Source organism: Marmota monax, unplaced genomic scaffold (assembly GCF_021218885.2).
Source record: "Marmota monax isolate L192 unplaced genomic scaffold, Marmota_monax_Labrador192_F-V1.1 WCK01_AAM20220418_F8-fsc00107, whole genome shotgun sequence".
Taxonomy (NCBI): Eukaryota; Metazoa; Chordata; class Mammalia; order Rodentia; family Sciuridae; genus Marmota; species Marmota monax.
In genome coordinates, this window is record NW_026693761.1 from 3,863,020 (window position 1) to 3,875,130 (window position 12,111).

Here is a 12,111-nt window from a genome sequence, read left to right on the forward strand (position 1 = left end):
GTGTGTGTGTGTTGTGAATTCTAAGCTTGCTGAACTAGAATCCCATTATCAGAATTTTTTTTTTCGTTCTAAGCAGAAAACCTGCTTCTCTCAAGTAGCTGAGAAGGCCTCAGGAAACCTTGCGGTTTGGTTTAGTTATAAACACTCACAGTGCGACTTTACGGGCTACTTTCTCCCTGAGGTACAAGATCAGTTCTGCACTGCAGTTAGTGAGTGGTTCCCACGTACTTTCCTTCTTTCCTCCTGTAAGGGGGCCAAGAAAATGATGGCCAAAATTTCAAGGCTTCTCTCAGGGCCTGGTATGTTTCCAGACAGCTTCCTCATTTAAAAAAAAAAAAAAAGTACAAGTGTAAGAGTTCATTTTGGTGTTTTTTTTTTTTTTTTAAGCCCCTGATGTCCTTGACTGGAAAGCCAAAAGTCTCAGAGTCTACACTTAACCTGCCACAGGAAGAGGAAGGTCCAGCTCCTCAGGCCCCTTTGCTTCCTAGAGCAGGGTAAGACTCCTCCCGCCAATCACAGGAGGCAATTCCTGTGGGAAAGCCTTACTTACTCCAGTTTCACACACACACATTCCCCTCCTTTATAGACCCTGCTGCTTCACCACGTTCCTGGTCACAGAGCAACCACAACTGAGGCCAAAAGAGAAATGACAGCGCACCAGGCTGCTCCTCCCAGCAAGGCAGTCACAGCCCCGAGGTACTCACTGTTAGAATGATGGAGCGCAGCTGCTTCTGAGCCAAAATATTCGCCATCTCCTGTAGAAGAAAAGCACACCCACACGAAGGCTTAGGTTAGAGAGACACATTTCAGCAGGGCCAACAATGACTTTATCCTGGGGTGTGCTTCGTAACTGTATATCAGCAGTATTTCTTAGGAACTCCCATTCAAAATTTTTTTTTTGCATATTCCATTTAGATTATAAAAGCCAGATCCAAAAACAAGGAAGGAAAATCTGGCACCTGTACACTATTTTTTTTTCCTTTAGAAAATTCTTCTTTGCAGAAAAAGGTGAGTGCTGAATAAAAATCAAACATTCCAAATGAAAGCAACGGTTCTCCATTAGAAAGGCTCATCACCTTTTATTAGACTGTGTGCTGAAAGCTTCTGCAAGGTAATGCATGCCTACTACAACATTGTCCGATATGAAAGAACCATCGCTTTAAAGAGCTAAGTCTTCTAAAAGCCAGTTCACTTTTATCTGTGCAAGACCAAAGGGGGAGTAGCACATACCCCAGACTGGAAAGCAGGCTCTGCAAGTGAGCCCAGTGGGGTTTTAGCAGATGTCCCATATCTGGGCAGATGTCGAGCTCTGGTGTTCATACTCGGCTTCCACTCTGCTAGGGCTCGTTCCTGCAGGTAGTGCTTTGTGCTCTGGCATTTCCTGACTGGCACAGAGAACTTAGGAGTGGTTTCACAGACAACCTTTATCAATATTGACAAGTAGATACTAATTGGAAAATTAAAAAGTAGAGCATGGCCTTGGCCTTGGTGTACTTTCAAAAAAGTCAAAATACTGCTCATATTCAGGAAGACACTGAGATGCTGGTTTTTGGTGGGGAGTATTTTTGGCGTTGTTACTCTTACTAAGCAGAGAAGAAAAAACTAAGCTACGATTCAGACAAAATAACCATAAATTCTACCAAGGTTGAAATAAATGTGCAGAAAGCTAGGAGAACCAAGAACATGGGGGGAAGGAGCTACGAGGGGACACAGGGAAGGTGGACAGGAGCAGAATGGCAGAGCGGGGCCTACTTATTCAGGCTGACGGAGGGAACGTGGGTGACTTACAGTCAGAGGACAATCAAGGATGTCAACATTGCTCTCTACATCAACCTAACGGCGTCATCGCCACCACAGAAAGGAAAGCAAGCAGGAGAGAAGAAGGGATGGAAATTCAGAGCACTCTGTTAGAGGTTGGCAGCTTCAATGCAAGGCCCCTTCTGACCCACCACACTGAGAAGCCGGTAAATACTGTCAGACGATTCCCAAGGGTGGATGGCATGGGAGACCAAACCCAGGACAAGGTCCTCTCCCCCACTCTTGGAAACTCAGAAACTAGAGCAAGGACACATTCAGAAACAAGCTCAAGGACAACCCAAAATGGAACCTGTCCTCCATACTGCAGAGAAAGCAGCTCTCTCCTCCCTATCTAAACAGAAAGGCCTGGAGATTTGTCTTGTTTTGCTTTGATTTTGTTGTGTTGGACCAGATGACAAACAAAAGGCCCAAAGAATTCTACATCTCTCTTAATTTCTTTTTATGAATTTTAAAAATTTCCTTTACAAAAGTTAAAGTACTGCCCAATAGTCACATGAACCAAAAAAGAAAAAATATTCCTTCTCTATGCCTATTTTGGCCTGTTTATAAAATATTAAAGTTAGAAGGGACAACATATTTCTGATATCTACTAAAGCATTCATTAATTATCTGTTTACAATATTTATCTTCTGCATAACACTATGGGCTTCTCATGGGAACAGAGAATATATTATGCTTTGTATTCCCAGCTCAAGGCACGATGTCTAGCACCGAACAGACAATAAATGTTTGATAAAAGAACAAATGAATATTTTATGCTCCCCTACTGTGGAACAGAAGCTTCATCAGAGAGAAAAAAATATATATATGCTTGTCCACATAATGGATATTTTTGTCTAATATTGGGGAGTTGTGTAAACATGAGAATCCATGGGGAATGTTTTAGAGCACTAAAAAGATCTAAAATCATAGATAGACACAAATATGGATCTACATATACCAACATAGAAAGACGTTACAAAATATTTTTTTAGTTCTAAAGGCAGATTTTTTCCTTAAATGAAATAATGCACAGAGTATGCCTGCCTTTTATGAAAAAATGATACATGTAGGAGAATATTTGCATAGAGCAAAGCAGGAAGCAGAGCCATGAGCCATGAAGAGTCACAAGGTTCGTGAGGAACTGCAGTGGGTTCTTTTTCTGGGAATGCAATTATGGGACTCTTTCAAACTTTTTTCAAGTCTGTCTTTTCTGAGTTTTCTATCAAGTCCTTTAAAAGTTTTTGTTTCAAATAATGCTTATCAAAATCACCAATGTCTATAAAAAATTTTGGAAGACATCTCATGGACACATTTGCCATTAAAATAGTAATTTGAGGAATGGCAAATCATTGTAAGGAATTCACTCACCTAATAGCAACCCCTTTTCCTAAAAATCCATTGTGCATGTTCCCATTGTTTGTGCAGAGAAAGGAGAATGTCTTTAGTCCAGGAAGCATGGGAAAGCAGGACTTCCACCCCAAGGACAGCCAACCAGAGCAGATAGGAGGGAGAGGAGCTTTAAATTCACTTTATACAATTTGAAAACTAAAGGAAACCCAGATAATGAAGTCCAGTGAATGTGATTGAACCCAAGTCAGCAAAAGAAGCTAAAATAAATAAAAGTATTAGACTGAAGTAGGTTTTAAACACATAAGCAAACAATGAGTTCTGTAAGTGCAATACACAAGTTTTTAGACTACATTTTAATCTAATTGGAGCAAGAAAATGGTCCTGGTATCTTCTATTCTTCTGGTAAGTGTTTGTGTGACAAATACAAGGAAATTCTGGGGGTGGCACCTGCTTGATTGGCATTTGATGGGACTCTCTGCAGGTAGAGGCAAGGAGTTAGGCTTCTAAGTCTGGCTCTTACCAGCTCAGTGACCTGGTCATTTTTTTTTTTTTTTTACTCCTTTTGCATCTCAATTTCCTCATTTGTAAAATAAAAATAATACAGCTTTCTCTTAATATGTAAACTAAATTAAATTAAATGGTAAAATATAACTGAACATCATGCCTAGCACATGGCAGACTATTGATAATACTGTTATTAATGGCAGTGCTTGGCAGATTTTCCTATTTGACCAAAAAAAAATTTTTTTTTTGAGAACTTTTAGTTTTTCAGAACATATGCCAATAAAAATGTCATGTCAAAATTAGCCCGGTTAAAACTTTATTTTACTGGCTTATAGTCTCAGCTGTTAATATAATCTTCTGTTTTATAGGCTTCCAGTGACCTTCAGGAAAAAAATAGCAAACTGTTCTTCATTAAGAACTTGCAATCATTTTTAGAGCACTCACAGCTCAGAAATGTTTTAAATTCAAAAATCATAATGCTTCCTTTGTTTTGATGAACAACAGTCTTAAATTCAATGGTTTATAAAGTCAACATCAATTTTCAATGGGCAAGTAAATAACCTGTGGCTATTTTTACTTCAAGGATTGAATTTGTCATATAATACTTTGTAAATTTTTGGTGGATTATATGTACGCTTTCTTAGCTGGATTGTTTTTGTAAATGGTTTGAAGTTATTAGATTACTCTATGTGGTGGTTTATTACATGGTCAGACTGTCTTATCTATCCATATGGCATAATTTAAAAAAAAAACAAAAAAAACTTTGTTTCACAGAATCCAAAACTAAAGTTGTTTTGCTATTCCATTATATTTCCATTAGTATCAATATTCCAAAGTCAGTTGCAGATTGATACTGGGTTCCCTATGTGCCCATGGCCATGATAATTCAATTCAGTAAACTAACAGTAGTGTCTGGTGTAGAGGAAGATACAAAAGTAAGCCAGGTATATACGCCTTACTCAGGCTTAGGTCCAATAAAACCACAGTCCTTGGGCAGGCAGGAGCTTTTATTTCCTCTGATCTATCCTCTTCTTCCACATTTGAGAAAGGAAAGCCCTAAGAGTTCAGACCAGAATGTAGTCCTCCCCACCCTACATTCTCTCCTGATCTACATGTGGTTTGGCCAAATGTCCTCTATTGGGTCAGTAGAAGGATTATATTCCCTCAATGACCAGTTGAGAGCTGCCAGACAATTTTCTGGGCTGCCAGGGAGCTACCATGAGCTCAGTACTTAAGCACAAATATCAAAGGAGTAGCCCACCCACGATCCCACCTCAGACCTGCGAAGTCACGCTTACAAGTCCAGCATAGGCTCCCAGAGGCCAAGCACCTCTTCCTGGTTCTATCCAATTCAAATCAAACTCACAGGAAACTATAAAGCAACACCACTCACTGTGCAAAAGTAGCACCCCTCCCCATGCAAATGTAAACCCTGAGGAATGAACAAATAATTCTAAATGGAAAACAAACCAGAACCCCTGGCTTTAGCCCCCAAGGTTTAAAGTCGGTAAAAATAAAAAATAATAATAGTAAAATAAAAAGATTCTAGACACAGCATTTTAGTAGTATGCTGGTTAACTTTCTAATTTCTTCTCAAATAGTTCTTGGACAACCATCATGAAGGTCCCCATCTGGTTTTCTAATAGTTAAAAGATCTCATATTTCCATGAAGGTTTTAAAGGAAGTGAACTGTGACCAGGGAAATATATTATATGCTTTGTTGATAGAAAAAATATGAATTGAGGTATGAGTTAAATTCCAAGACACAGCAAAATCAAAGTTCTACTTCTTTCACATTTCCCTCTGTAATGGCCCTTTCCCTAATGGAAGAGAAGCAAAGAACTACAGAGATAGCAAAGGATAGGCTTCATATGGATACACTTAAGGGGCTCCCTTCTCTTTTTGCACAGAGGAGGGGAAAAGACTGCTAAGTCCTCCCAGTCACAGCCACATGGACAGAAGACATAGCACCAAACCCGGCCCCTCTGCCATATGAACAGTTATCTCATCCAAGGACTGTAATCTGCATCTTTTCCCTCCTTTCTTCTCACCTTTCCATCTCCCCCAACCCAGGGCAAGGCAAGACAGCTTATCCAAAATATAGGAACAGCACCTCCTTCACCCCAGTAAGCATCTATCAAACTCACACGGGTTCCATTGCTGCCGACCCCAACCACAGTGATGCTGTAGTATTCTATGATTTGGGCTTCTACCCTGAATCAGACTTCATGAAATGAGTCCCCTGACCCAACTCCCCGTGTTTTTCATCAGTCAAAGGGCTTGCCCATCCCCACCATAGGCCCAACTGCAGGACAGAGCTGCTCTGGACAGTCACCTGCAGAAAGAGCAGCAGAGCAGCCCAAAGAGTCTAGATGGGAAGGAGAGAATGTTCAGTGCATGAAACATCCCCAGCCCTGGATACAGCAGTCATAAGACTAAGGTGATGCAGCTTACCTGCCTCCTCTCATCAGGGGCCTTCAGGAAAAGTGCATTGATCACAGCAATAGTATAGGTTTGGATTTCCTGGTCTGTTCTGTAATTATATGGAACAACACAGCAAAGTCAGAAGAGGTGATCCCTGAGGCAGATCATAGTGAGGTTCATCATCACATACATGCACCCTCTTCCCAGAAGTTAGAAAGGCAGGGATTAGGAAACTCATTCAGCACTGAGAGTATATTTCAACCACCACGAGCCTGAAAATAAGGTAGGTACACAACTGCCATTATTAGGCACCTGGTGGAGATCATGCAGAAACACAGGAAGCAGTTGTCTCTCTCCAATCTCTCTTCTATTAGGATTAAAGACATGGGCCCAGGGGTTGGGGATGTACCTCAGCGTTAGAGCACTTTCCTAGCACATGTGAGGTCCCAGATTCAATTTCCACCACCATGAGAGAAAGTGGGGGGAGCATGGACCCAGGGGATATAGTCATAGTCACAACAGTCATTGTGTGTGTGTGTGTGTGTGTGTGTGTGTGATTTTCTGTGTTATGCATGATATAGATCAGAGAGCAGCTATGGATACCTCCACATTCCTGTTCTTATTTAAAGGAAACTACTTTGTCTCCATAGCTATGATAACACATATTACAAAAACCTATTTCCAAATGGAAACTTTTAATAGCAAGAAGAATAGGTATTGATGTTTATAAATTTGTTTTTCACTGGAAAGAAATCAGGAATTCTAAATGAAGCACAAAATGAAAGTAAGCTGCATGGTGAACAGTAAACAAGAAGGACATAAGGCAGAAACAAAGGTGGCCCAAAAGCTCCATTTAGGGATCATCTGTCAGGCTGGTCAGGGAGAGACAGAGCTTAGAACACAGCCTGTGGCAGGATGGGATTCAAAGTCCAGTTCTCCACAGGCTGCCTATGTGGTCTTGGACATATAGCTCGTGGGTATCCCCAAGGCACAGTTTCCTCATCTGTAAGAACAATATATTTCACAGTGTTGCTGGGAGGAAGATAAAATGAGATAATGTCTATAAAACCCTCAGCACAGTGCTTAGCAAATAATAAACTCTTTTCTTTGGTAAAGTGCATTGTGAATGAGCACATGTGCCCCTGAGAGTCAGAAAGCAAGCTGTGACTATAAATTTAATACATTTCACTTTCAGGGACATGTGAAATGGATCTTATTTCTAGAGAGGTTACATTAAAAAAAAAAAAAAAAATCTCCATTCTGGAGAACAAGGTACTATTCACTGAAGTCACAATGCGAGCTTTTTTGACTTAAATTTTAAATTCTGGTCATCCTCCTGTCTCCAAATGAAGGTGGAGGGGGGGAGGATGTGTTTTGGGAGTTTACATTATAAACACAACAGTTAACATTTTCAGTGTATTGACAGAACTACTGAATACTCTCTCACACTTCTATCCTGCATCACCAACCCAAATGAGCCAACCAGATTTCCTCTTAAGAATTTGCACATGTGACCTGAAAGACCAGAGGTACTGCCACCAAAAACAGGTCATGCTGGTGCCAGCCAATATGCTACAGGAAATGTCTGCTGCTAAGGTCTCTGCAGAGGCCATAGCTTCTTTCACAAAAGCATTGTTACTTAAGTCATTTCTAGATTCTAGTGAGATACTACTGTGTCCCTCCAATAAGCTCCCTCTCCTGTATAAGCTAGCACAATTATTTGTTGCAACTTCAACCCCAAATACTTTACCAAGTAGCATTGTATAATGGAGTCCTTGTTAACATGGTATCCTCAGAGGCAAACTTATTAGTCACCTCAGGGTGGACAGAAGGGAAAACAATCCCTAAGGACCGCAGGTTACCAGGACAGCTATCAAACAGCCACATTATAGCTCAAACATCTAGGGAAAAGCACCTTTATTATATTATAAAACACAAAAGAAGAATGTCACTCTTATCACCCTGAATATAACTAAGGAAGAAACTTGCCACTAAAAATTCCTGGTTGAAAATGCCTAACCTAAAATTTCCAATTAATTATGAAAATTAATTGGAAATAATTCATGATGTAATTCATGATATTACAGAAGATATAATCTTACATAGCTAGGGAAAGACTATTGAGAAGAAAACAAAGGGTCTTACTTTGTCTTATTAAAAGGATAACTATTAATATCCACTAAAATTCACCAAAACTGAGTCTCCTAAGGTCCAGACAGTGTCTAGACATGAAACTCATCAGGGATGGAGAGTAGGTAGGAGGTAGTAATTGTGCTGCTTCAATGTGATGGTGGATGATCATGGTACATATTTTGGTTATGGGTCAACTCAATATTCTTTTTTTTTTCTTGTACAATTAATTGGACCAATATATAAAGTTCCCCATGGCAGGATTGTGGTGGCTTCCCTGAAGTGCACCCCTACTCCCAGGGCGCCTCAGCATGCTTACCCTTGAAGATGAGGAATGAGTTGGCCAATAGTGATCTCCTGTGCCACCTTCTGGTAGAGGTCATGGCTATTGAGCACCATTGACTCCAAGATGGCCAAGGACCGTTGCAGGATTGAGATGTCTATGGCTGACTTGTTCACAAAGCTTGCTATCTGAAAATCCAAGTGGGACAACATTGATTGCTCATGGTAAGCAGTGCAGGGAAATAGATAAGGGAACAGATGAAGCAAATCAGAAACTCAATTAAGGAAACCACACATATAACAAAACAGCAAGAAATCCAATGAGCCAACAATGACTGCTCACGACATCATTCAACAAAATTGAACCTCTCTTTAAGAGATATCTTTGAAGAACTATTCTGTCTGGTCTTCTCAGCATTATTCTCTGAGCTTTAGGTTTCATAGGCAAGCAATTATAGCACATGTATTATAAGGATCCCTGTGTTTTTCTGATGCAGTAATTTCCACAAATGCTAATAGCTACTCCTCCCCCATTCCCAGGCTAGTCCAGATCCATGCCTTTTACGTTCTTATTATGTTCCTGTTATGTTCTTAAGGGACTCTCACAAATCATACTTGTCAACACGATTGAAATGGCAAATTTTCAGTGCCTGGCCACTCTCCTGGCTATTACTAAAAAAAAAAAAAAAACCTTTCCCCCCCATTCTTTCAATTTCTTATGGTTAAAATAAATTCTTCTCAATTCTCCCAAATGTAGCAATCAGGAAATCATTTAAATTAGCAGTGCTAAAAGTTAAAATACTAGTTTAAGCTCTAAAATATATTCCCTAAAGAATTAATCACTAAAGCCTCAATATAATAAATCGCAATATAAGAGGGAAATAAAATAGGGGTTAGAATAATGGATCACAGCAATCCAAACACATGGGCACCATAAAGGCTTTATTGTAGAGACCTCATTAAAAGTTATTGCAGCCTGTTGACAACTCATACTAAAAGGCCATTATTATATCAGCATAATGACTGCTTTCTTAAAAGCTGAATAACGTGGTCCCATGACCAGTAAGCACTCACTGCTTCCCTCTGTCAACACCAATTTCTCTCTTTCTGCTGTCCCGCCCACTCTGGTCCTCATCCCCTCTCTATCCCTGTACTCCATAGAATGTGAATGTCCCATGACAATTCCCAGTTGTCCTCCCAACTGTCTCCAGTGCACAGACTCCCATGGAAAGTAGTGGTGGGAGGGGAAGATAAGGACCTCCGCCTGCTCCGGATGCATCTGGACCTTTGGGGTGGGAAATAGTGAAGGGAAGAAGTACAGGGATATTAGAGTTTTACATTCCAAAAAGCTATTGTTTTATAAAAACCAACTACGGGAAGAGCATGAGAACTTAAGACCCTCAACAGACTGTTTTAGTTCCTCTCATGCCTAATAAACTCCCCAATGTGTTTACTGTCCCTGGTAAGCATCTGCACTAAACCTCACATCTGCTCCAATCTAACAAACCCACCACATGAAGGCCACCTTTGGCCATTGTTCCCTGACAAAAAATAATCCAATTGCTCTCACCCTGCATTCACAGTTTTATACTTAACTTAGGCCCCTTCTAAGTAGAGTATGAACTCCTTGACTTCTCCACCTCCAACCCCCTCACTTTTTAATGTCCCAGTATGATTGGAAAGCAAAGAACTCATAAAGACATTTGCTGGCAATAGTTCTTATTTTTTCTATTCTAATTCTCCCCTCATTGCAGGCTCCCATCTTGTCTTCACTTGTTAAATCTGGATGTTCCCTAACCCTCCCTGGAGCCTTCCACCTGAGCACCTGTTTTGGAAGTTCCTCCACCCCAGCCTTCATCCCCTCTTTTCATACATTTGGTATTTACTCATGGGTTAATTGATTCACTCAAGTAATAAGCATTGTGTGTGCCATGCCTACACCAGGCCTACCCAGTCCTACAGATCTGGAAATGCAAGGATGACCAAGAACCACACAGTTTTTAATTTCAGAGTCTTGCAATCTAGCAGAGATAGATAAAATATCCTTTTTCTATAAAATATATTAAATGCTCGTTCTTGTCATAGAAAAGGTGACCTCCATTTGTATATTTTGACAAAGCCTCAAAATTAAGCAGTGTAACAAAAATTTCATATTCTTCTCTTTCCTTCCCTGTTATTACCCTTTCTCATGTGTCCATAATCATTAGTGATTAACATTCCCAGTTCCCTACCTTTCACCTCTGTGAATACACTTTAAATACATGCTAAATATACCTTCAGCATATATACATACCACTGTCCCATGGTATATGCAGTTCCTTCATGAGGATTAAAGTTCTATCTTCTTCAGTTCCCTCTATGTTCAAGTTTTCTAATCAATGGAAATTTACCCTCTACTTCCACAAATATCTTTTGGACAATATTTCCTTTCTCAAAATGTTCAATTGCTGCTGGGCATGGTGGCACAGGCCTATAATTCCAGCAGCTCAGGAGGCTGAGGCAGGAGGATTGTGAGTTCAAAGCCAGCCTCAGCAAAAGCAAGGCATCAAGCAATTCAGTGAGACCCTGTCTCTAAATAAAATACAAAATAAGGCTGGGGGGTGTGGCTCAGTGGTCAAGTACCCTGAGTTTAATCGCTGGTACAAAAAAAAAAAAAAAGTTCAATAGTTTTTCACAAGTTTCCTGATATAAAATACAACTTTTTATAATGGTTCTTAAATTCTATAAAACCATTAACTCTCCCCTGTTCCCAACGGGCTGGTTCAATGATGACAAAATCATGTGTCATGTCATCTTTGCTTTAATTCAGGGATATTTATAACCCGCATACATATTTCCCTTCCATTGGTCATTTCTACTTATTTCTTTCCCATGAAACCAATCTTTTACTTTCATAAAAACATTCTTTAAAAATTATTTCCTATAAGTTCACCTCTTCCTTAACACAGTACCAATACTAAAGCAGGGAACCTGATGAGCATTTGTAGAACACAGTGAGCTGAGTGTCTGCCTTATAGGGACAGGGTGCTCTATTCGTTAAGTCCTATGTGCAATTCGGGAGTAGATACCAGTCACTTTTGAAGCTAACTTCTTTCTCTTGTCTTTGTCAGTGGTTTTAAACAGACATTTTGAAGGCCCTGTACTTTCACTGAATGTGTATTGACAACAAGATCAGGGCTGATCCAAAAGAATGTAATGATTATCTTCCTCAAGGGAACTTGAGACCTACTCACTAGTGAATGTTCAAATGAGGAAATGTACAAACATTATTATCTGTGCCAAGTTTGAAAACTATAGATCTTAGTATAACTACAGACAGTTACAAACTGTTCAGTTAAATTTCGTTTTCCTTTACCCCTCAAAATATTCATAAAGGTTTCCTTTGTCTTCCAATCACTCCCTGCTCCACGACTGCACTTTGGCAGACATAGCTCAGCTTCTTCTCTATGGTGCTAGGGATGGAACCCAGGCACTGCACATGTTAGGCAAGTGTTCTGAGACTGAGCTAAACCTTCAACTTGACAGCCTCTATCATAAAGAAGAACAAGTCAGAGGAGTTAGTGGTAACTATATATCTGACCTCATCATGCTGTTCATTCATTTAAAAATGCTACCTAAAAA

At 40.0% G+C, this 12,111-nt stretch overlaps 1 protein-coding gene across 3 annotated transcripts in view; it reads right to left on the bottom strand.

The window, feature by feature from the left end:
• Elmo1 (engulfment and cell motility 1) overlaps positions 1-12,111 on the bottom strand; it is a 553,589-nt gene that overhangs the window by 336,915 nt on the left and 204,563 nt on the right. For all 3 annotated transcript variants that reach the window (XM_046460598.2, XM_046460597.2, XM_046460599.2), the window contains exons 9-11: positions 8,528-8,679; positions 6,109-6,187; positions 705-755 (exon numbers count right to left, since the gene is read on the bottom strand). In XM_046460598.2, the coding sequence (XP_046316554.1) occupies positions 705-755; positions 6,109-6,187; positions 8,528-8,679 (282 nt within the window). The remainder of the gene's footprint in view (positions 1-704; positions 756-6,108; positions 6,188-8,527; positions 8,680-12,111) is intronic.